Consider the following 26,703-nt stretch of genomic DNA (forward strand, 5'->3'; position numbering starts at 1 on the left):
CTTGCAGGGCGGGCGGCAACGGCGGGCTTCTGCGCCCCATCGCTGGTGGTAGAAGCACCAGTGGTCATTGGGCCGGGGGTTAGTGGGCTCTGCGGCTGGGCCTGGACTGGTTTGCTGCCGGGAGCGTGGCTGGGAGATCTGTGCGATGGACGCCCCGCTCACCTTTTTGGCGTTCCACAGCAAGTCCGCCCGGGCTGCCACCTTCCGGGGGTCACTGAAATCCGCGTCGGACAGCAGCAGGCGTATGTCCTCGGGCAGCTGCTCCAGGAATGCCTGCTCAAACATGAGGCCTGTGTGTCCCTCCGCCAGAGACATCATCTCATTCATTAAAGCCGATGGAGGTCTGTCGCCCAAGCCATCCAGGTGCAGTAAACGGGCAGCCCGCTCGCGCCGTGAGAGTCCGAAAGTCCTGAGGAGCAGGGCTTTGAATTCCGTGTACTTGCCGTCTGCCGGGGGCGACTGTACGAACTCCGCGACCTGGGCAGCTGTGTCCTGGTCGAGGGAGCCCACCACGTAGTAGTAGCGGGTGTCTTCTGAGGTGATCCGGCGAACGTGGAATTGGGCTTCGGCTTGCTGGAACCATAGGTCCGGGCGCTGTGTCCAGAAACCCGGCAGTTTCAACGAAACCGCATGAACAGAGGCGGCGTCGGTCATTTCTGGTCCAAAAATCGTTTGGACCGTCGGGGTCACCAATTGTAGCGGTGTGCTACAAGCAGCGCTAAAATTACGACACGGAGTCGGTAACTGCAGTCGAAGGAAAAACTTTATTCGAAAACTTCAGCCTCACTTTTAAGCCTCTGTCAACTGGCCCCCCATGGCGAAGAGACTCCAAAGCTCTGTGCTCGCAAACCCCCGTAGGCTATCTAATTGTGAGTCGGTTCGGATACGCTAGGAAATGAGGCGCTACATAGTAATAATAATACTGGTTGAATTGCTAGAGCAGTGGCTAGACTGCTGCACAAGAAACACAAGTTTAGTTCTTGACAGGAGCAGGGATACAAATTAAATTGATTTTTAAAAAATCTTAGATTAAAAAACACGTATTAGTGTTGGTATCCACAAATTATCATGAAAATACAGCTTGGAGTAGAAATCCATTTGGTTCAATTTATGGGGAATAAGTCTGTTGTCCCTATCTAGTCTGACCTGTTGGTGACTTTAGACCCTCACCAATTTTGACTCTCAGCTGTTTACTGAAGTCGCAGATTAATCTACTCCGATCAAGGGCAATTGTAAATAAGTGTTTAAAACCACACTTACTAGCAATGTCCAATGTTCTATGAATGAAAAGAAATAAAATTCAGTTTTACTGTAATTTGAACATGTTGAGTATTCTAAATGCTCAATTTGTAATAGAAATTCAACATTTTTTGACTCTCAGAAATCCATTTTGAAGTGCATTAACTTTAATTTCCCTATTTTTTTAAATTTAGTTGACCTATGAAGATATTGTTCTACTTTTCCTTTGACAATGAGTTTGTGTTTTATTATATAGTGTGCAATATCATCACATTGTATTATGTTCAACCTATAAAGCTTTCAGAGTTTGGCTTTGTGCATTAATTTGTCTTTATATATTGTAGGTCGTTACTGTGGAAATACAATCCCTTATGCAACCACATCATCCAGTAATGCCTTATTTGTCAATTTCATCTCTAATGATGTCATCTCATTCAGAGGCTTCCGAGCAACCTATGCTGCATCAGCATCAGGTAGGAGCATACACAGATACTGTAACAATATAAGGAGACACAAGGGATTGTAGATGCTGGAACTCTGAGCCACAGACAATTCACTAGAGTCACTGAGCAGGTTGAGTAGCATCTGTGGGAGGGAGGGGAGAGGAGCAAAGGGGTCATTGTTTTTGGTTGAATCTAGTCCTAAACGTTAAATATTGACAATTCAGTTCTCTCCTACAGATACTGATTGACCACTTCAGTTCTCCAGTATATTATTTGTTACTTTAGAAATAACTATCTTCAACAATTTTTAAAACTGGATATTAGGCCATTTTATTATACTGAATATGAATTTCAACTGACACCAACAATAACTCAGAAATCATACAGTGATTGCAAAATCTGAGGATCATGGTTTAGGGATTGTTATTGTGATTTGCTACCTTTTAAAAATGTTAAAAACTAACAAAATTTCAGAGGTTGACTGCTTGTAAAACAGGTGTCAGTTGTGTCATTCACATGCTAATCAATGGTATGTCTCCTGACAGGCTTTACCACAGTGAATGGAGAGAAAAAAGTGGTGAGCGTTAGGGAGCAGTGAGTGAGCCACATGGAGTTGGGTTGGGGGGGGGGGGGGGCTAATGGCGGGTAGTTATCTCTGGTGGATGGTGCACTGTGATCAGGAGAACCTCCAGTCCCTATCCGAGGCAGCGATGTGCTATTTAGTACACTGATTGACAAGTCAGTCTGTAGTATCCTTGGTCTATAAAGGGGTGGTTCAACACATCTAAAATTTATGTCCTGTTAATGGAGTTCACTTTAATTCACACATCTCTTTCTTATCTTTGGGGTGTTGGTACAAGAGCCTAAAGCCCCACACTCAGCAATTCAGGAACAGCTTCTTCCCCTCAGCCATACATGGTTTTGTAATTAAGATCAGTCATTCAAAGGAATGGTAACATCACATGCACAAAACAAATTTCCTGCAAGATGAATCATGGTGGGAAGTTCCAAACCCAAATAGCCTTGGTGGATCTTAGTCACGAAATTGGAACAAATACTTCAAAACAGTCACAGAGCAGTTTGTGTATATGACCATCCATAATTAAAGCAAACACAAGTGGGCCTAATATCTAGACAATCAGATCCAATTTAAATAGCAAATTCAGTGTAGTAAATTGTGAGGTTAGTCAGAAGGCCTTCAGCATTTTGTGGCCTTTTTGATGATTCACTACCCAGCACCACAATAGAAATACTTGAGTCCTCAGTGAGGGGCATGATGAGAAATAATGTGAAACAGAGTTTGCAAATGTGATAAAAAAAGACAAGAAAATAAAACAAAGTGTTATTAATTTTAATGTACTTCATCAAACCCTTATTGTGCAAAACATTAAATATCAGGTTTTTTTGAGATTAGTAGTGTTAGACCTTCTTGGATGTATTTTGTAGGTGTAATGGACAGCAAATACAACCTAACTGGCACTGGGTCTAAACCAAATTAAAATTTTCTCTTTTTAATGTGCAAAAACAATAGATTATTCTCAGTGATTATTTCTTTCTGTGATTCTACACAGATACTCAACATAGAATGAACAAGCTCTAGTCAGAGACAGCTTTTTCCACTGCACTGATACATGTAATGTATTATTCTCTGGTCAGCTAATGAAGGTCACACCTGTCTGCTCCTTGCTTACTCTGCACATAACAATGACAATTCAGTGAATGAAGATTAATACAAACACAAAATGCTGGCAGAACTCAGCAGGCCAGACAGCATTTTGTGCTTTTATTTATTTCCAGCATCTGCAGATTCACTCGTGTTGCCTGTGAATGAAGATTCTCCCATTTCCCTCACCCCACTTCCAGCAAATCCCCTCCTACTTGCTGCGTTGTTATTGTTTTCTTGACATTGAAATGCACATTACTGGACTTCATCAGAGTTAGTAATATAATACTTGAAGTCAGAAATTTAGCCAAAGTTTTCAGTGGGATATTGATTCTGATTTTCAGAAATGATTTTTTAAACCCTTTCTGAAGGGATGTTATCATCTGTTCCTTTACACTGGTAGGTTTCTGCTAGGTGTTGCTAATCCTGTTGGGAACCTACAATAGATGATTCTTGGCACATTGGATTAGTCAGATATTTGTGGCAGAGGTAGATGGAAGTCCCAGAACAGAAATCGGACTCAAAAAAGTATGTGTGTGGTCCACAAGTTCACTATTACATACTTCAATAAGAGTTTGTTGATGTAACATCAGATTTTTCAGTATTTTTGATTAGTCTGATGTACTTCCTTTCCAAAGGCCATCAGAATGTAGAACAAACAATCAGAAGTTTCCTGAGGTATTATGCATATTTTTCCATTCTTGTCATTTTAAACTAAAATCAGTAAAGACAAAACATGAATGGCGGAATAATTCATTGAACAAAATGATTCAATGGTTTTATGACCTCTTGGCACATTGGTAAATTGACATCTCTCTATTCCGAAACTGTGCCCTCTGGGTCGAGAGTCCCTCAATGTAGAGAACCCTCTCTGCATCCACTCTGTCTAGGTCTTTCAATATTCAGTATGAGATCACCCCTCCCCCACTTTCTTCTAAACTCCAGCGAGTGAAGGCCCAAAGCCACCAAATGTTCTTCATATGTTCATCGCTTTATTCCTGTAATAATTCTCATCAACCTCCTTTAGACCCTCTCCAGTCCCTCTCCAGTGCCAGCAAAATTTTCATAGATAGTGTCAGAAACACACTGAGTCTCAGCAATTTGCAGAACGGTAAACTTTATTTTTCGAGTCTGCAGAGTCGGACCCAACCAGCTACTGCTAGATTGAGTGCCGAATTACACTTTGCACAGTTTTTTTATACCCTACTTGTTTACGACTTTGTGAGTTGCACCCATGTGAGGTGCAGACATTCTTCCTTAATCTCATTACAAAATTACAAATGTGATTACCCTTTGGCCCACTTATCAGCCTCAGCGCATTAACACCGTTATTGTTCAACCGTTAAGCATGTCTTCCCGTTACCCGTATCGCTTCTTTAATCAGCAAGCTATTGTTTCATCCTGATTTTGCAAATTGGTTTATACATTGCCCTGCAAGTTGCTTTGCACGCTCTTTCTGTGTCAGCACATTCTAAATGGACTCCTTAAGTACCGTCTTTAATTTAATCATTTCTCTCAGATAGGGAACCCAAAGCTGCTTAAAGTTCTCCAAGGTCCGACCAATGCCTTATAAAGCCTCAGCCCTCTCGAAATGAATGTTAGCATTGCATTTTCCTTACCACCAACTCAACTGCAAGTTAACCTGTAGAGAATACTGCACGAGGACTCCCAAGTCCCTTTGCACCTCTGATTTTTGAATTTTTCCTCATTTGGAAAACAGTGTATGCCTTTATTTCTTCAACCGAAATGCATGACCATAAACTTCCCTACACTATATCCGATCTGCCACTTCCTTATCCAATCTCCCAATCTGTCTAAGTTCCTCTGCAAACTCCCTTCTTCCAGACTACCTGTCCATCTATTTATCTTTGTATCATCTGCAAACGTGGCTACCAAGCCATCAATTCTGTCATCCAAATCATTGACATATAACGTGAATAGAAGAGGTCCCAACAGTGACCCCTGTGGCACATCAGCAGCCAACCAGAAAAGGCTCCCTTTGCTTCCACTCTCTGCCTCCTGCCAGTCAGCCAATCTTCTATCCATGTTAGTATCTTTCAGGTAATACCAAGAGCTCTTAGCTTGTTAAGCAGCTTCAGTGCAGAACTATGTCAAAGATCTGAAAATCCAAATAAATAACATCCACTGACTCACCTTTGTCCATCCTGTTTATTACTCGCTCAAAGATTTACAACAGATTTGTCAGGCAAGATTGCCCCGGAGGGAAACCATGCTGACTTTGGTCATTTTACCATGTGTCTCCAAGTGCACTCAGACCTCATCCTTTGTAAATGACTCCAACATCCTGCCAATCACTGAAATCAAGATAACAGGCTGGAGTGACTTAAGCAATTTTCCTGTCCTCTGGAATCATTCCAGAATCTAGTGATTCTTGAAAGATAATTACTAATGGTTTCACAATCTCTTCAGCTACCACTTTCAGAACACTGGGTTGTAGTCCAATCTTTTCCAGCTGGCATATCAACCTTCAGATCTTTCAGCTCCTCAAGCATCTTCTCCTTAGTAATACCAACTACACTCACTTCTGCCTCAACACTGTTAAGTTTGTTCACCATTTCTTTGTCCTCCATTGCTACCGCTGCAGCATCATTTTCTAGCGATCCAATATCCATTCTTGCCTTTCTCTGACTCTTTATGCATCTGAAAAAACTTTTGCTATCTGCCTTTATATCATTACCTTCATATTTCATCCTTTCTCCTTATGGCTTTTCAATTTGCCTTCCGTTGGTTTTTAAACGGTACCCAATCCTCTAACTTCAAACTATTTTTTGATATATTATATGCCATCTCTTTTGTTTTTATGTTGTATTTGTCTTCTCTTGTAAGCCATGGTTGCCTTATCCTCCATTTAGAATAATTTACCTTTGGGATGTATCTATTTTGCATCTTCCGAGTTTCCCCCAGAAACTGTTGTCGCCATCATTACCAGTGTCCCTCCCTATCCAATCCACTTTAGCCAGTGTCTCTCATGCCTCCCTTTACTCCATTGTAATACCAATACAGTACATCCATCTTTAGCATCTCCATCTCCAACAACAGTTGGGATGTGGACCACAGATTACAACAGGAAATAGAAAAGGTGTGTCAAAATGGCAATGTTATGATACTCAAATGGGGAAATCAGGTTGGTAATGGATCTCAAGGAGTGAGTTTGTTGAATGCCTTTGAGATGGCTTTTTAGAGCAGTTTATTGTTGAGCCTATTAAGTAATGAACTGAAGATGATTAGGGAGCTTAAAGTAAAAAGAATTCTTGGGAGCCAGTGATCACAATATGACTGAAATTTGAGTCATATGACAAATGAATTCAACTTGAAATTTGATAGGGAGAAAGTAAAGTCTGACTTAGCAGTATTTCAGTGGACCAAAGGAAATTACAGTGGAATGAGAGAGGAGCTGGCCAAAGTAAATTGGAAGGAGATGCTGACAGGGATATCAGCAGAGCAACAAAGGCACGAGTTTCTAGGAAAAATGAGGAAGATACAGGATAGATGTATTCCAAAAACAAAGAAATACTCGAATAGCAAAATAGTACAACCATGGCTGACAAGGGAAGTCAAAGCTACTGTGAAAGCAAAAGCAAAAATTAGTGGGAAGACAGAAGATTGGGAAGCTTTTTAAAATCCTACAGAGAGCAACTAAAAGAATCATTAGCAGGGAAAAGATGAAAGCAAGCTAGCAAACAATATCAACGTGGATAGTAAAAGTACTTTTAAGTATGTAAAACATAAAAGAGATATGTGAGTGTGTATAGGACCACTAGAAAATGAGGCCAGAAAATAATAATGGGACCAAGGAGATGGCAGATGAGCCAAATAAGTATTTTGCTTCAGTCTTCATCGTGGAAGACACTAGCAGTGTGCTAGATCTTGAAGGGTGCGAGGGAAGAGAAGTGGGTGCAGTTACTATTACAAGGGAGAAGTAGCTCAAAAGGCTGAAATAACTAAGGGTACATAAGTTATCCGGACCAGGTGAACTACACCCTAGAGTTCTGAAAGAGGTAGCGATAGAGATTGTGGAGGCATTAATAATGATCTTTCAAAATTCATTAGACTCTGGTATGGTGCCAGAGGACCGGGAAATTGCAAATGTCACTCACTCTTTAAGTCAGGAAGAAGGACCTGAAAGTAAATTATAGACCAGTAAGCCTGACCTCAGTGAATGGGAAGATGTTGGAGTCAATTGTTTAGGATGACGTTATGAAATACTTGGTGACGGAACAAGATAGGATAAAGTCAGCATAGTTTCTTTAAGGGAAAATTTTGCCTGATGAACCTGTTGGAATTCTTTGAGGAGATAACTTGTAGGATAGATAAAGGGGATGCAGTGGATTTTGTATAGTTGGACTTTCAGAAGGCCTTTGACAAGGTGCCACGCATGAGGTTGTTTACCAATTTAAGATACCAAAGTATTACAGGTAAGTTGCTGGCATGGTAACAGCATTGGCTGATTAGTAGGAAGCAGTGAGTGGAAATAAAAGGATCCTTTTCTGATTGGCCGGCAGTGACTAATGTTGTTCCGCAGGGGTCAGTGTTGGGACCACTTCTTTTTATACTGTATATCAATGATTTAGATGATGGAATAGATGGCTTTTAGCCAAGTTTGCAGATGATATGAAGATTGGTGAGGGGTAGGCAGTGTTGAGGAAACAGGTAGACTACAGAAGTACTTAGACAGGTTATGAGAATGAACAAGAAAGTGGCAAATGAAATACAAAGTTGGAAAATGCATGGCCATGCATTTTGGTAGTAGAAATAAATGTACAGACTATTTTCTAAATGGAGAGAAACTCCAAAAATTTGCAATGCTAAGGGACTTGGGAGTCCTTGTGCAGAACAACCTAAAGGTTAACTTGCAGGTAGAATCAGTGGTGAGGAAGGCAAATGCAATTTTCACATTCTTTTCAGGAGGTCACTTTGAATATTGTGAACTGTTTTGGGTTCCTCATCCGTGAAAAGATGTGCTGGCATTGGAGGGAGAATCAGAGAAAGTTCACAAGGATGATTCCAGGAATGAAAGAGTTATCATATGAGGAACACTTATTAGCTCTGAGTCTGTACTCACTGAACCTTAGAAGAATGACCAGGGGATCTCATTGAAACTTTTCGAATGTTGAAAGTTCTAGATAGAGTAGATGTAGGAAGGATGTTTCCCATGGTCAGGGAGTCTGGGACAAGAGGGCACAGCAGCAGAATAGAGGGGTGTCCATTTAAAACAGAGATGTGGAGAAATCTCTTTTGCAAGATGGTGGTGAATTTGTGGAATTTATTATCACAGGTAGCTGTGGAGGCCAGGTTGCAGGGTGTGTTTAACACAGAGATTGATGGGTTTTTGATGGGACATGACATCAAAGGTTACGGGGAGAAGGCCAGGGAGTGGGGCTGAGGAGGGGAGAAAAGGATCATCCATGATTTAATGGTGTAGCAGACTCCATGGGCCAAATGGTGCTATGTCTTATAGTCTCACATTCTAAGTTGGGCCTAACTTGTTCTTTCCATACTGTATTATTCAATGACTCTGGAATATGATGTGTTGAACGTTACATGATAGAATTAGGAATTCAGAAAAATTGTACATAACTGTATATTGGAGAGTATAAATTAAATTGCGAATGTACCCTGAGAAATGTAGGTGGTGTGGTGGAGTAGCAGTTACTATAATGCTTTACAGCACCAGCGATCAGAAGGTCAGGCTTCAATTTCTGTCACTATCTGTAATGACTTTGTATGTTTTCCATGTTACTGTGTGGGTTTTTTATCTGATTGGTCCAGTTTCCTCTCACATTCTGGTTAGGGTTTGTAAGTTGTGAGTGTGCTATGTTGGCATCAGAAGCAGGCTTCTCCAAGCACATCTTCGGGCTGGTCATTGACACAAACAATATGTTTCATTGTATGTTTTAATGTTTTGATGTACATGTGACATACAAAGCTAATTTTGAATCTTTAAAAAATATCTTTAATCTCTTACTGAAATAATATTAACAGCTGTGAATATTCCTCACAAAAATTGTATTTTCTCATCTTGTTCACAGCCTGTGGTGGGACGTTTCACATGCAATTTGGAGCTTTCAGTAGTCCTAACTATCCTGAAAACTATCCATCCAATAGTGAATGCATCTGGTATATCATCAGCTCTCCTGGTAATCGTGTCCAAATCTCTTTCATGTAATTATGACTTATTTTTTTTTATAGGCATATCTGACAATATTACATAAGGGAAGGCATTTGTTTGACTGGAAATTTATCTAGTGTGTTGTTTGGGTTTAATTAGCAATAACTAATCAGGTTAAATGTGTTGTTGATTTTGTTTACAATTCACAGAAGTTTTGATATTGGAAATAGCTTCAACTGTTCCTTGGATTATGTTGAGATTCGAGAAATGAATGCCACTGGAGAACTAATCGGACATTTCTGTGGCTCTGCTTTACCTGCAAATTGTACATCAGTTGTTGGACACATTCTGTGGGTAAAATTTGTTTCTGGTCCATCATCGAATCATTCTGGATTCAGTGCCAGTTTTTCTCATTGTAAGTTGTGGATTCAGTACATAAGTTATGAAAAAGTCCACATATTTTGAAATGTTTTCAAATCCAATGCATACGTTTCTTTAGTTGTTATGTGGACCAATATTGAAAGATCTCCTCCAATATTTCTTGTGAAATTACAGTTTTCATGCTCCCATCTCTGGAAAACTATCAATCATTGACATTCACTTGTCCTTTTACCTTAGTAATTTAAATCTTTGTTTTATAAAGCACTCTTTAACTATGATACCTTGATCAATTATTTCCCAATATTCATACCCTGAAAAAATAATCTTTATTTCTTTTTCCAACTGGTTGTTGCAAGGTGAAATATTGTTAAAACATATATTTTAGCTATTGGCAGGAACATGTATAACAATTTAAATTTAATCTCTTTTGCATTAATATGTTTTATTTATCTATAAAGCAATCAAAGAGTAACATAGTTCATCTATTATCTAAGATATCTTTGAAGTATAAATGCAGATTTGGATTAATGTACTTTAATCTATGAGGATAATATCAAATGATCATATTTTGATGATAGATTTAAGGAGACAGAGAATTAAAAGGGATCGGAAGGGGAGATTTTTCACGTACAGTCTGGCTAATATCTGAAATGTACTGTCAAAGAAAGGGTTGGAAGCGGAGTCACTGACAACATTTAGTACGCCTCTAGGCAAACATTTAAATTGTTTACTCATGGATGGCTACAGGGCAAATGCTGGAAGATGGAATTAATTGATGGCTGTGCAGAGTTCAGCATGGAGATGCTGAGCTAAATGCTCTGTTTCCATGCTGTATTACCCAATGACTCTGTGAGAAACTATGACTCATTTTATAGATGGTACATATTGCTAATACTACCCACCTTATTAGTACTTATGAGGATGTCTCTGAGTTCATGGAAGGGGTCACGAGCTTCATCCGGAAGTGCATCAAGGACATTGTCCCCCAAAAATCGGTCAGGGTCTATTCAAACCAGAAACCCTGGATCAACAGTTCCGTGCATGCTGCACTTATCACGCGAGACAGAGCTTTCAACCAGTAACCACCAGGAACTCAAGAAATGCAGCTACGATCTATGCAAAGTCATCAAGACAGCGAGATGAAAATACAGGGACAAGATCCAGATACAACGCTCCCCCAACAACACATGCAGCTTATGACAAGGTCTGCACACCATTGCAGACTTTAAAGCTAAACACAGTGGTGCTCCCAACAACACTGCCTCTCTCCCAGATGAGTTAAATCTTTTTTTACACTCGGTTCAATGTTGCCAACACTGAGCCCCCAAGGAGAGCCGTTGATGTGACCTGCACATTAGTCACCTGAGGCTGAAGTATGAAGGTGTTTCCAATGAGTGGACAGCTGCAAGGCGCTGGAACAGGACAGCATCCCAGGGCGGGTACTCAGGATGTGTGCAGCACAACTGGCTGGTGTGTTTGCAGACATTTTAATCTCTTCCTCTCCCAGTGTATACATGCACCATGGTCCGTGTACCAAAAATATCGCGAAAATGAAGGAGCGGGTTGTGGACTACAGGAGGAATGGAGTCAGGCTAACCCCTATAGACATCATTGGATCTGGGGTTGAGAGGATGGACAGCTTCAAGTTCCTTAATATACCCATCAACGAGGATCTGACTTGGTCTGTACGTACCACCTGTGTGGTGAAAAAAGCACAACAGTGCCTCTTTCACCTCAGATGGTTGAAGAAGTACCACAAGTCCCCAGATCCTAAGGACTTCCTACAGGGACACAATTGAGTACATCCTGACTGGCAGTAACACTATCTGGTGCGGGAACTGTACTTCCCTCAATTGCAGGATTCTGCACAGAGAGGTGTGGATAGCGCAGCGCATTTGTAGATGTGGATGTGCGTAAAAAGGGCCTGAAGGACCAATGGGGACACGAGTCACCCCAACTACAAACTATTTGGGCTGCTACCATCCGGGAAGAGTACTGCAGCATTAAAACCAAGACCAACGGCCCTGTGACAGCTTTTTTCACCAGACCATCAGACTATTAATTGACACTGACAATTGTATGTCGAGACTATATTGACTATCTTACTGTACATACTATTTATTACAATTGACTATAATTTGTACATTGCACAAACAGATAGAGATAAAATGTAAAGATTTTTACTCATGTTTATGAAGGATGTAAAATAAAGTCAATTCAATTCAATACTCTAACAAGGCATCACCATTTGCCATTTCTCAGTTTATTTCAATATCACATCAGAATTATTCAGTGGCTAAGACTGCCCTTCATACAGTCAACAACTCCAACAATCATCATTCCACCTGATTAATTACTGAATGTTTCCCCTATATTCAAATCCAAATCATTCACGAATATTACCTAGAATAAGGTGTTATAAGACACACCCAACCATTCCAGCTTCCTAGGTTTAGATCCTCTAACTCTCTGGATATGGATAGCTGGTGTGACCCCTTTAATGATTCAGGACCGTCCTGCTAATTGCCAATTATGTTTTGGGCATAAGAATTAAGTATTTAAAGAGCACCTGATTGGAGCCTCAAGGCTCAATGGTAAGTGCAACCAGAGCTATCATCTTGCATTTTGTGCTCAATTCTCAATCCAGTTCTATTCTGTGTCCTGATCCCAGCATTGGATACTCCAGCAGTTGGGTCCAAACCATCTTCATCAAGGACTCTTGTCACATAAGGGTTCCAGCATCACTAGTCAAGGGAATCTAATCACCCTCTATTGCTAACCAATTTCAGATCCAATTTGCCAACTTGCCCCTGGATATCTGGGACCTTAACCTTTAAACCTTTTAAGCTAAGTTCCATGTTGGAAGACCTTGTGATCCACTCATCCAAACTATTCCAAAAGGACCAATCAAACTTGTGACACCTTCCTCAAAAAGACAAGGACTTCAGCATGAGTGAGCACCATCACTTGAAGTTTTACTTCAAATCTTATGTCTTCTTGACTTGGAAATATTGAATTTGTCCTCCATCTTTACTGGGTTGTAATCTGTGAACTTCCTATCTATCATCATGGTGGGAGTACATTCAATAGAAAAAACTGTGGAAATTCAAGAGGTGGCTCATCTGCATCTTCCTGAGAGCAAATAAGAATGAGAATTAAATTCTGGTCTTGCTACAAAAGTCCAGATCTTGAAAAATGAATAAATAAATTGGGATTCTACCATGAATCCTGGTATGGTGTAACCTGATAATCTAATTATTGGTTTATTTACCTTTAGTGAGTTTTATATTTAGATATTTTTACTGTTCGATCACGAAAAGTGTAAGTAACTGAAAAGGCCAAAGTGCATTGCCGCTCATGAAAACATTATTGTTATAATAGCAAAGAGCAGACATTAACACACATTCCCCTTGTCTTAATTTGAAATATGTTAATTTCAGTGTATGGCAATGAAATCGTAGGCATCCAAGGACAAATTGCATCTCCATTATGGCCACTGTATTACCCACACAATGTCAACTACCATTGGACAATTACTGCTCCAGCATTCTATATCATCCATGCCAGAATTCAAGAGTTGGATATCAATGCACTTCATGAATGCAGATTTGATAAGTTATTGGTGAGTAATCTTTCCACCTCAACAAGATTCAAGTTTGCACTATAGGATTTTGACAATCAGTTTAGTTTTAGCTTTAGAGAATTTGTTGAAAGCCACAGTGCAACTTTAAGATATTCAACAAATCATTCCATTACTATTTTAAATTGAAAATGCCAGTATTCTACCACCTCTGCTCCAACATCTTCTACATAGCAGTTATACAGTACATCATGTTGATGGAATTGGATATTTATCTTGTAAATCAATTACATCTTCATTAGAAATTACAGACTCAGTGATATAATAGAATATAATAGATTAGAAATCTGTTGCATTTGAAGTTTTAAGGTATTTCCAACAGAAATTTTAATATATTATTGGATAATACTAAGTTAAAACATCTGCCAACAGCTTTGGCTATGCCCAGAAGTGGGCAGAGCTTGATGAAGGTTCTGCCATGTAAGTAGTACTATCTACAGTACTCATTGGGTCCAGACCTGTTGAGAGGTAAGGAAGGATGGAACAGGAGATGGAAAGTCCTCAATGCTCCTTTGGAGAAAGAAAGCACCTCCTAAAAAAGCCATGGAATTTAACTGCAGTCAGTGAAGAAGCTCTGAGAATTTAAAAATAGAGTAATTGAAAACAATGGAGAGAATCTTAGTTGAAGTGTGGAGATTAAGTCGGCTACATCTCTACGCCTTAGAATTCAGAAAAATGAAACGTAACCTCATTGAAAGCTACAAAATTCTTGAGAACCTAAAAAGAAAGATGCAGGGAGGATGCTTTTAACTGAAGAGTTTAGAACAAGATGTCATGGTTTCATATTAGAGGGTATTTTAGCCATTTAAATTAATAATGAGGGAAAATAGTTGACTAAAAGGGTAGTGAATCTTTGAAGTTCTCTACAGCAGAAGACTACGGTAGTTCTGGTATTGACACATTCAAATCTGAGATTGAAGAATTTGTGAATGTTAGAGAAATCAAAGAATTAGGGGACACAAGAGAATGTAGATGCTGGAGCGTGGAGTGACAAAATCCTGGAGGTGCTCAGTAGCGGAAAGGAATCTGTGGAAGGGAGGAAATTGACATTTTTGATAGTCCTGAAGCACATTTTTCCTCAAAACATTGATGATACATTTTCCCCACAGATGTTGATTGACCACCTGAGTTCCTCCAGCATAATCTTTGTTGCACTCGGAACTTGGGGATGAGCAGGAAAGTGGTGTTAATGTAGAAGAATAGCCATAATCTTGTTGAATAATAAATAAGTTTTAAAGGACTGAATGGCCTACTCGTACTTCACTTCTTTATGTTCCAGAAGTGTTCATACACATTTCTGCATTTTCCACAGCCATCCCAACCAATTTTACCTGCCTTACATCTATTAACATAATAAATAAAGTCTTGCGCCCAGAATGTGTTCTTAGCATTCCAGCTTTATTTGCCATATGAAATGTTTTCTTTCTTATAGATCTATTATAAATATTTACTGATGCATAAACTCTTCTCAGGCTTCCAGCCGAGGATATGTACTGATTTTAACTCGTGTTTCGATGACAGTTTCTGCCATCTGCATCAGGCTGAGGCATGTCTAGTCTGGTAATAATAATCCATACCCCCATTGTCCATCCCTGACTGGTTAGTCCCCATCCAATTATGTTTCCACTGTCCCACCTTGTTTACAGTTCTTACAGTTCTTGTTGACCTTCATCTTTGTAAAAATTATTTTTTTCTAGTTTTATTTCAAAGGCTCCCTTAACCAGGTAGTCTCTAAAGCCATTGATGCCATAGTTTTGCACCTGAATTCAGTCCTGTGGCCATTATAAATGCAATGTTCTGCTACCGCCAATTTCTCTGGGTAGCCCAAACGGATACATCTCCTGTACTCCATGATGTGGATTTCCACCGTGCACTCCATCTAGCCAATATTTGCTGCTCCGCACTCACAGGAAATCCTCTAAACTCCGGCTGTCCTGAGTCCCAGGTCATCTTTGACACACATAACCTGATTGGATGATGACTAACCAATCAGGAGGGATGGGCAACTGGTGTATATATACCATAGGACTAAAAATGCCTAGGCATCATCCCTGGATGAAGATTGCAGAGTCTGTCATTGAAACATCGGTTAAAATCGATATCCATACCCGGCTGGAAGCCTGAGAAGAGTTTATTCCTTACATACACCAGGAAAGCACTAGATCCTTTTCAATATTCACTGACTTCATTTAAAAGTTGCAACTTATCGAAGGAACAGGGAAAATCCAAAAAAGTACATTTTAAGAGGCTTATAAAATCATCTAATATTGAGCTTCCATCTAATTGAAATGCTTCTAAGATGGTCAAGCTCCTATAGAAATTAATTTCCCAACTGAAATAATACTCCCAAAGTCTTTTCAGTCAGTGAATTCCAGACCCTTTCTACTTTTCATTGGAATTTCCATTCTCTCAACTTTTCTCTAATTCTTTGGTTAAACCTAAAATTAAAAGAATGAAACAAATGTGAAATGTTTGAGAGGCACACAGTATGAAGCAACAAAGAAATAGTGTTCAGGAAATGTAAAGCAGAGAGCTTGACAGAGAAAGGATAGAGTCGGAGAGAGAAAGCAATGTGGGGAAAAAATGTGCATGTGAAATTCGAAGTATTGAAAGTTGACCTTATAGTCATATGCACAGGAGTCATGAATGTCATAGGCACAAAGCAGACTAAATTGAAAACTACAATGTAAAATTCAAGTAATAATAATACATATTTTCTGGTTCTAGTTCTATGATGGTTCCAATATTCATGCACGTCTTATTGGAAAATTCTGTGGCTCTGAACTGCCTCCAGCTGTGACCTCCACTGGAAGCACCCTAACAGTTCAGTTTATCAGTGACTCAACAATAACTGGGAAAGGTTTCCTGATTGAATGGTTTGCAGTGAGATATATTGCTGACCCAACAGCAACACCAACTCTCCAACCTGGTATGTGGTTAAACATACAAGGGTGACAGGCATTCTTAGTGGCGGGGCGGGGGGAAGGGGGAAGTCACAGGCAAAATTGGAAATTTGTACTAGGTCTTGGTGGTAGAGATGAATTTTCAACTGTAGGAAATATGCTATTGAAGTCAGAAGAGTTAAGACTGTAGAAAAAGGAAGGAACTCCTGTGTTTACTTTGTAATAATTGTTCTAATGTCAAGCTCCCCAAAAGAAAATGAGATGCACTGTACATGAGTATCTAAGGCAAATATGCACGTACATTGTTATGTCCGCTTGGAACCTGTTACCGTGCCTCTAAAAATGTTATTTAGTAAAACAAATCTTTATAAAGAGCATAGATCAGCTCTAAAAAAACAAGTAATTATATTGGTGAGGCAGGTGCTACACTACTAGTTTGTTAGTGTTGCTTTTGCGTAATTCCCTCCTGGGTGTACACAAAATAATATAGATGCCCCTGTTGCTACTTAAGTAAAGACATATTCTAAGCTTGCATGCCAAGCTGAGGCCCTTACTTCCGTAATTGTTCTTTATACTAGATATCTAAACTTGCAGGGAGTTTGGCAATGGGATGATGAAAATCGACAAACATGGGAGTTCGCTTTCCTTAAGCGTAGCAGCGACAGAGAAAAGTGAATGTTTCTAGCACTTATTTTGATACATTTCCAGCAAATGGCAGAGTCAAGGATTTTTGAATTTTTATTTTCTATTGAAGAATCATTTGTAACTGAGGTATCATTTTGCATCTAAATTCAGAACATAAAATTATCATCTTTATTTTGCATTTTTTTGTTTTGTCTATAATGTTAATGAAAAATCCAAACCTCGGTTTGTTCACAAATATTCACAAACACAATTATTCAGTTTGAACTAGGCATCAGTTTAAAGCTTTCACTGGTTGGTGGGCAATTTAAGTTCAATAAACAAAATTAAATAAAGCTAAATTTTGCACAGATGATATTCAAACCACAAAATTGTTTTAAAATATTATTTTATCTCATCCAACTTGATGGCATGAATATCGATTTCTTCTTCCAGTTAAAAAAAATTCCCGCCTTCTCCCATCATCTTCTATTCCCCATTCTGGTCTCTTAACACTTCTCAGTTGTCTATTTCCTCCCCCTGGGATCCCTCCTCCTCCTCCTCTCTTTCCTATGGTCCACTCTCCCCTTGAATCAGATTACTTCTTCTCCAGCCCTTTACCTTTCCTACCACCTGGCTTCACCTATCACCTTCTAGCTACCCCTCTTCCCCTCCCCCCACTTTTTATTCTGGTGTCTTCCACTGGGTCCACCCCTTCCCAATGGGCGACTCTCCTCTCCTATCAGATTCCTTTCTCTTCAGCCCCTTTACCTTTTCTCCTGTCTGGCTTCATCTATCAGCTTCTAGTTATCCTCCATCCCCTGCCCCACACCTTTTTATTCTGGCATCTTCACCCTTCCTTTCCAGTCCTGCGGAGGAGCCTCAGACAGAAATATTGACTGTTTGTTCATTTCTGTTGATGCTGCCTGACCTGCTAATTTCTATCATTTTGTGTCTGTTACTTTAAAACCGTATGTGGTTTACAAATGTTGCAGTCAACCACTCTGTTAAAGTGAACAGCTAAAATATGGTGATGTGATCCTGTCAGTGAAATACACACACACAGCACACATATATATGTATGTGTTATATATACATACATACACACACACACACACACACACACACACACACACATTAAAAACAATAGTAATATAAAGTAGTATTTCTTGCCGTATGTATCTATTTGCATTTTACCTAGAAGATCATATACTTATTTGGTCTGTTTCTGTCTACTGGTCAAATGAGACTTTGCCAGAATTGCAGTAAACTTAGTTGGATAAAATGATGACGCATACGTTCCTAGAATATCATTGTAGCGACAGTGTCTCTCCCTGTCCCTGCAGAGCTCAATAAATGAGAGAGAGTTTTGAGTTTTTCTGTCTTGCCAGCAGTACAGATTCTTTTAAAAGAAGTAAATCTTGTTACATGTTGAATTTACGAAGCACTGAAAGTGAGATATTTTGTATATTTTTTAAATAATTGAATGATAGTAAATTGCAGTAAAGGTAACTCTTTCAATCTGCTGGAATATTGGTCTATTTCACTATGAAATAACAGTGAACACTTCATTTTCTTGCAGGTTCATGTGGTGGAGTTGTTGTGACTGGGGAGAGCCCGACTTTCCTTTTCTCACCAGGCTGGCCCAGTAATTACGGAGCACACTTGGACTGTGCTTGGATCATTTGGGCACCACAGAGCACAGTAGAATTGAACATCTTGGCTCTAGATATTGAGCTAGATACACGTTGTAGATATGATAAGCTAGTCATCAGGGATGGTAATGATTATTTCCTAAATTTTTATCTTAAGCAACTTTACTTCCTTCAAAATTGAGATTCTAAATGGATTTCACCTATTTTTGATACACTGACTATGTGCTGTATAAAGCACCAATCTGATTCCATGCAAAGAAAATATGATTGGAGAGACGTATATTGAAAATAGTGCTATGTTACTTACAACCTGATGCAAAGTGTTTCCTGCACTGATCTTTGGGAAGGACACCCCTCCCTAAAGTACAGTGGTCAGCTTTTAAAGTTGCTGCCTCATAGTGCCGCAGACCTGGGTTCAGTCCTGACCTCAGGTGTTGTGACTCTGTGACCACGTAGATTTCTTCCGGGTGCTCCAGTTTTCCTCAACACTGCTGTCTGAATGTTTGACAGGTCATGGTGAATTGCTCCAAGTAGGTAAGTGAGTGATAGAATTTGGAGAAGCTGATGAGAAAGCAGGGACATAAAAATATCACGATAGGTGAAAACATGTGGTTTGTGATCAGTGCACACTCGGTAAGCCAAAGGGTCTATTGCTATCCTCCTCTCCCTCCTCCTTCCCCCTCTCCCTTTTTCCAACCTCTTCCTTCTCACCCATGACCTCTTTGCACCATTGATAAGTACATGGAGGCTGAGCTTTTGAGCAGGTTTAATAAGCAAAACTGTCCTCTTGCACCATTACCTGGAGCCTTCTGTGCAATTTTACTGTTCTTTGGTATCCTTTTAAAAATGGTTTTGTTGGTTTGTCAGAAACTGTAGGCTTAATTGCTTTTCTGAGTGCCAAGGAATATCTTGGCCAGGGTTCCTTCAGCCAATTATTATTAAAGATTAGCTTCTTTTTCTGATATTGAAATAAATCCTAAATAATATTAATGGCATTTGATACTCTCATGTTTTTTGCCTCATCCCAACATATGTAATTGAAAGTAATTCTAAGATGAATAAATCTTATCTCATTTTGCACTTCCTTGCAACTTTCAATTTGTTGCATTCCTTATTTTCTTTTTGTAACTTAAATTATGTAAGGGTCAGTCAAATCAATGTCCAAAACATTCTAACATACTTCGAAATTTTCTGACATACAGTGCCTATAAAAAGTATTCACCCTCCCAGAGGTTTTTATGTTTTAATTGTTTTACAACAGTGGATTTAATTTGGCTTTGTTTGACACTGATCAACAGAAAAATACTCCTTCGTGTCAAAGTGAAAACAGATCTCCACAATGTGATATAAATTAATTACATATATAAAACACAAAATATTTGATTGCAGAAGTATTCATTCCCTTCAAGACAGTATTTAGTAGATGCACCCTCGACAGCAACTACAGCCTTGACTGTGCGGATAGGTCTCTATCACCTTTACATATCTGGACACTGCAGTTTTTCCCCTTTCTACTTTACAAAACTGCTCAAGCTCTGTCAGATTGCACAAGGATCACGAGTGAACAGCCCTTTTCAAGTCCAGCCACAAATTCTCAGTTGGATTGAGGTCTAGACTCTGACCTGACCACTCCAGGACAGTAATTTTTTTGTTTATACACCATTCATGTGTAACTTCGTCTTTATGCTGAGGTCATTGTCCTGCTGGAAAACAAATCTTCTCTCAAGTCGCAGTTCTCTTGCAGGATATATCAGGTTTTCCTCTAGGATTTCCCAGTATTTTGCTGCATTCATTTTACCCTCTACCTTCACAAGCCCTCCAGGGCCTGCTGCAGTGAAGCATCCCCACAGCATGATGCAGCCGCCACCGTGCTTCACAGTAGGGATGGTGTGTTTTTGATGATGTGCAGTGTTTGGCTTACACCAAACAAAGCGTTTAGTCTGATGCACCATCAATGACTCTCGGACACGTGAGGCGAGATATAGGCTTTTATTGGTTGGAAGAAAGCACAAGCAGCAAGTGACCACCACACTGCATCCTGGAGACTGAGGAAGGGGCTGTGCCTCCAATCGCCTTTATACCGGGGTCTGTGGGAGGAGCCACAGGAGCAGTCAGTGGGGGGCGTGTCCAGACAGGTATATGTAGTTCACCACAGGTGACCAAAAAGATCATTTTTGCCTTCATCATAGAACTGTCTTCCAGCTGACTCCAGAGTCTCCCACATGCCTTCTGGCAAACACTAGTCGAGATTTCATGTGATTTGTTTCAACAGTGGATTTCTCTTTGCCACTCTCCCATAAAGCTGCAACTTGCAAAGCACCCTACAATTGTATACATAGTCTCTCCCATCTCAGCCACTGAAGCTTGTAACTCCTCTAGAGTTGTCACAGGTCTCTTGGTGACCCCTTCTTGCATGGTCACTCAGTTTTTGAGGACGGCCTGCTCTAGGCAGATTTACAGCTGTGTCATATTCTTTCCATTTCTTGATGATTGACTTTACTGTATTCCAAGGGATATTCAGCGATTTGTAAAGTTTCTTGTGCCTATCTCTGACTTGTGCTTTTCAATTACCTTTTAACAGAGTTGCTTAGAGTGTTCTTTTGTCTTCATGGTGTAGTTTTTGCCAGGAAACTGACTCACCAGCATTTGTACCTTCCAGATACAGGTGTATTTTTACTGCAAAAAATTAAAACACCTTGACTGTACACAGGTGACCTACATTTAACCAATTATATGACTTCTAAAACCAAATGGCCGCACCAGTAATGATTTGGTGTATCATATTAAAGAGAGTGAATACTTATACAATCAATTATTTTGAGTTTTATATTTGTAATTAATTTAGACCACTTTGTAGAGATCTGTTTTCACTTTGACACGAAAGAGTCTTCTTCTGTTGATCAGTGTCAAAAAAGCCAAATTAAATCCATTGTGATTCAGTGTTATAAAACAATAAAACATGAAAACTTCCAGGGTGGAGGAATACTTTATATAGGCACTGTATATAGTTAATATTCTGAATAACTTTTAAAGATCTTCGTATGTTGACATGATTTGTGATTGGAAACAATATTGAAAAAAGTGTTGGCTTGTTTTCTGCTCAATTTTTAGTTCAATGAATAACATTGCATAGCTCACTATTAATTTCTCAGATAGGTTAACTAATTGTACTTCATTACCGACAGAATACTCAGATTTTGGGAATGGCACCATGGTGTGCAGTACTGCTGAGAATGACAAATTTGAAATTGTGATATTGCAAATGTACTCCTTTACAAGAATTACAGATCCTGTTTTTTGCTTCGAGGTGACAATAACCTCTCTCCAATACTTGCCACTTTGTGTGGCAGAGGGTTACCTGGAACCCTTCGATCAACTGGAGAAACAATGTTCCTTCGATTTACATCTGATGAAAGTTCGAGTGGTGGTGGATTCAATGCTTCTTATCATAAGAGTATGCTGCGTCTTTAAATATATTTTATTTACTTGCATTCTTTTTATTTAGATTATTTCCATTAAGTTATAAATGTAATACAATTGAAAATGAGCCAGTAGCAGTTATACAGAAATAAAAGTAGAAATGTGGTTGGAGACACAGATTTATAACTTCAGGTTAATAACCCTCTATATCACCAATATTAATAAAGAGAAAACATAGTAATTGAGAAAACTGTGCAAGCTTGGAATTTTAATACAAATAAGTTGAGAGGTACGAAATTGCATTATGTTATAACTTTTTAGTAAAACTATAATGTTATATTAATATTCTTTTTAACAATTAAACTGGATCTTGGATGTGGAATACAATATGCATCGAATAATCCAGTATGTGGTGCTAATGATAAAAGTGAATTTTCTACCAATCCACTTAGAAATCTTTTTGTATGCGTAAGTTAAAACTGTACCATCTTAGTTGTAATAAACTAAGATATTACATTTTGATGACAGTTCCCTCTTTTGGCTAACTTGTATCCTGTATAATATCTAAGTTTGGCATTGTATTCAATTTTTAAATGAGCTGCATGAGGACTCTACAATAGCAGATTTCCTGCTCAGGATGTTTATAATTATCTATTTTATGTATTACTTCATAGAGGAAATAAACTGTAAAAAAATACATATACCTCAAATTTAAAAAAAAAATCTGCTTTCAGTATAGGTATGTTTATTTTCTATAACTTGGCTGAAAGCTTATGTTCTTTTGGATCCTATGTAAGTGGTTAGACAAACTACTGTAAAGCTATTATGTTCTTTTTAATATTTGGAAATGGTAATTATTGTCATGTTACACATGGCAAAGTGTATCCCTCAAGTAGTGCTTAATTTTAAATTATTTTTAAAAATGTTTTTGCATGCATTCAATTAAGAATCTGATACTTTCACTCCATTCAGCCTGTGGAGGCCATGTTACTGCAGATCATGGTGTTATTTCTTCACCCTACTATCCTCACGCATACACTCCAAACCTAAATTGCACTTGGCGTGTTGATGTAACCAGTGGGTTCATTATTGCTATCCATTTCAATCAGCCATTCCAGATTAAAGGTTCTGGCACAAACTGCACATATGGCGATTATTTAGAAGTAAGTAAACTTTGTCTTTTGTACCAGTGCAAGTTGATATGAAAGCTATGTATTTGATTTTACCTTTAAAAATGACTACTGAACCTGGATCTGTAAAGTACAATCATGTTCTCTTGAAATTGCAACATATTTCACAACTAATAAATTAATTTTAAAATATAGTAACTGTTTCAACATAAACAAGTGCAGCAGCCAGTTAGCATCTAACAAGATCCTACAAACAGTAAAATGATTAGATAATCTGTTTTGGTATTTTTAATTGAAATTGATATTGGCAAGAAAAAGGGGAGAATTGTGCTTTGGTGGAGTAAAGAAATTTTTATATCCACTTGGAAATGTCAGATTACAGCATAAATCTCTGAAGAGTGTTTGTTTTGGAAGTTGAAATATGTCAGAAAAAAATAGAAAAGAACCAAATGTTTCTTTAAGTTTAACATCACAGCTAATTAATAAGAAAAGAAATCTGACGTTAGTATTTTTATTTATACTTTAAAACATCAATTGCGTTTTTTTTAAGCTTTGGTTTTGTTGCTGCTCGGAAGTTAGGATATTGTGACCAGCTAAAGACACCAAACTTTGGATGAATTCTGAGGATGTGAAAGTGATTCATTATTCTATTGTTCTCCTTTGTCAGTTTAAAGGAATCAGGAAATTTAAGCTACATTCAGTACTTTCCTTCAAGATGTTAAAGTGGTTCATCAGTCTGTACATCGGCTGTGAACAAAGCATGCTTTCGTGCTTCATTGGAAGAAGATTTCCTCTGAGCAGCAGAAGTTTTTGAAAAATGATTTTGCAATCATTTTACAATGAATTTATGGCTAAAGCATAGAAAAATTCCTCCACCAAACAAAGAACTTATTTTTCCCTGCCTCAAAACAAGGACAGAAAAGCAGAAACCCATTACACCAGACCTCTGCACCATTGGCATTTTTTGAAATTCCCCAGAAACCCAGAAGAGGCTATGCTCCAAGTTATGCTCAAAGTATGCTCACAGTTATATAAGGGAGCTTAAGTTTTATTTCATACTTCATTTGCCTTCAGATACCCAGGATAGGTGTTCATTAGAAAAAGCGAGTGCTAAGCTTTACACTTCCAACCACTCCTTTCTCAAATCAATGTCACTAAAGGTAACATGTCATAATTTGCACAGAATACTTTTGTTTGCACAAGTAGTATGTTGCAGCAAATGCTGCTAGGACCTTTGTTGTTTGTCATCTATATTAATAATTTTGATGAGAACGTAGATGCCATGCATATTATGTTTGCAGATGCCACCAATAGTGGACTGAGAAGAATGTTAAGGTTAAGTAGGATAGAGATCAACTGGGAAAGTGCAAAGTAGAATGACAAATAAAATGTAGTTTAGAAAAGTGCAAAGTGACGCATTTTGGGAAGTTAATTATTCTCAATAGTTATTTCAGCACACTATGTGAATAGGAATTTGGCAAAATTTGTGGGGCTGTGGAACTGTTCTTATCAAAAACTTTCTAATGTCTAATGGTAAACCAGGACAGGCATACACAATACATGACAAAGTCCTGGGGGAGTATTGTTCAATGCCTTGGGGTACAAGTATGTAGTTCCCTGAACATGGGAGCATAGGTTTGGCAGGGCGATGAGGACGGCACATGACATGGAGTACAAGAGTGAGGACATAATTTTACAGTGAGGATCAGAGGAATCTTGTGCAAAGCTGCTATGCAGGTTGACTCTGTAGCTAAGGCATACAGTGCATTGGCCTTCATCAATCGTGGGATTGAGTTTAGGAGCCAAGAGGTAATGCTGCAGCTATATAGGGCCCTGGTCAGACCCCACTCGGAGTACTGTGCTCAGTTTGGTCGTCTCACTACAGGAAGGATGTGGAAACCATAGAAAGGATGCAGAGGAGATTTACACGGATGTTGCCTGGATTGGGGAGCATGTCTTATGGGAATAGGTTGAGTAAACTCAGCTTCTTTTCCTTGGAATAACAGAGGATGAGAGGCGACCTGATAGAGGGGTTTCAGATGAGGAGGGGCATTGATCATGTGGACAGTCAGAGGCTTTTTCCCAGGGCTGAAATGGCTAACATAAGAGGGCACAGTTTTAAGATTCTTGGACACAGACACAGGCAGCTGCAGCCAGCCACAGCAGGCCAAAGGTGCTGCTATAGAGTTAGGACAATGCTAGTACTGAGAATGGAGTTTCTTGTACTTCTATTACAAGTGTTGGCATCAGCTGAAAGGTCTGTCCTAATTGCAAATGTAAACTGAAGTTGTACAAACTAATTTCAAAAGCATTACTTTAGAAGACGGTCCCATTTTCAGTGTAGGCTATGTGCCTAGAACAAATTAATATTATTGCTGATTAACATTTTATAGAACTTTGAGAAGGATCTCTGAATTCATACAACACACACAAAATGCAGGAGGTTTGAGTATGTTGCTTTGATTTCCAGCATCTGCAGATTTTCTTATCTCTGAATTCATACTTTTTAGATAAAGGGATAATAATGGGTCTGTTTTGAATTTTATGACCACATTATAAATTCTGCTCTCCAGTTTGTGTCAGTTCTGACAGATACCATTGAATCAAATATGTTGGCTGATCAAGGGCCAGTCTAGCTACTGCGCCTGCAGTTGCACCCCTTTTGGTTTAATCGTGCTCTCCATGCTGCCTCTCTAGAAGATCTTGACATCCTCTTGGTTCTGCACTTCCATCAACCTGGCTACTTTCTTTCCACTGCTGGCTCTGATGCTGCATTGACATAGTCCTCTATCAGCCCAGCCATTATCAGTACAATACTTGATATTATTAGTAAAATAACAAAGATTTTATTCTGTTAATTAATATCTAGTTACAAAATGTTATAGCTGCTTTCAGTTACAAACAGATACTCCACGTGTTCCTTTCATAGAGAATGAAATTGCTCCTGCTATTTAGGCATGTCTGCAAATAGAAAGGCACAGCAGCCTAAAGCCCACCCACCTGCCCGTAAAACTCCACTTGCTGCATCTGAGCCAGAGTAAGTGGATTTTACAAGGTCTTCAGAATCTACAGAATTGATCTTGTAAAATATTTGAATGGATTTATGCATGAACTAAATGCTCTTATACAAAATGTTTATTTTTGTAATAAGCTAATTTTCAGTAGTATTAACCAAGTTAGCTTTGTAAGAAAAGTGTGTTAAATATGTTGTCTTGCAACAATTCATGTCCAGCAATACTGAAGTGAGTTTGCGAAGAACCATGGAGGATAATTCTCTAAGTTTGTAGACTTCAGCAGTAATTCATCAACTATGCCCAGAGTGACAGTACTGTCCTCTGAAATACGATATTGTCTCATGCCAATGTTTTTTTAATATAAGTTAGTTCCGATCTAATGCAAGAAGTATATGTTCTAGGGCCTTTTCCATATAATGAATAAATGAGCAGCAAAGATCTTGTTGAATAATTTCATAAGATCA

The 26,703-nt window shown here is 38.9% G+C and overlaps 1 protein-coding gene across 1 annotated transcript in view; it reads left to right on the forward strand.

The window, feature by feature from the left end:
• Positions 1 to 26,703, forward strand: part of cubn (cubilin (intrinsic factor-cobalamin receptor)) — a 359,402-nt gene that overhangs the window by 179,485 nt on the left and 153,214 nt on the right. The window contains exons 30-37 of the mRNA XM_059971453.1: positions 1,584 to 1,712; positions 9,396 to 9,528; positions 9,685 to 9,890; positions 13,297 to 13,478; positions 16,224 to 16,425; positions 18,603 to 18,800; positions 21,983 to 22,129; positions 23,068 to 23,258. Coding sequence (XP_059827436.1) covers positions 1,584 to 1,712; positions 9,396 to 9,528; positions 9,685 to 9,890; positions 13,297 to 13,478; positions 16,224 to 16,425; positions 18,603 to 18,800; positions 21,983 to 22,129; positions 23,068 to 23,258 — 1,388 coding nt within the window. The remainder of the gene's footprint in view (positions 1 to 1,583; positions 1,713 to 9,395; positions 9,529 to 9,684; positions 9,891 to 13,296; positions 13,479 to 16,223; positions 16,426 to 18,602; positions 18,801 to 21,982; positions 22,130 to 23,067; positions 23,259 to 26,703) is intronic.

The sequence above is a fragment of the Hypanus sabinus genome, chromosome 6 (genome assembly GCF_030144855.1).
Source record: "Hypanus sabinus isolate sHypSab1 chromosome 6, sHypSab1.hap1, whole genome shotgun sequence".
In the NCBI taxonomy this organism is placed as follows: domain Eukaryota; kingdom Metazoa; phylum Chordata; class Chondrichthyes; order Myliobatiformes; family Dasyatidae; genus Hypanus; species Hypanus sabinus.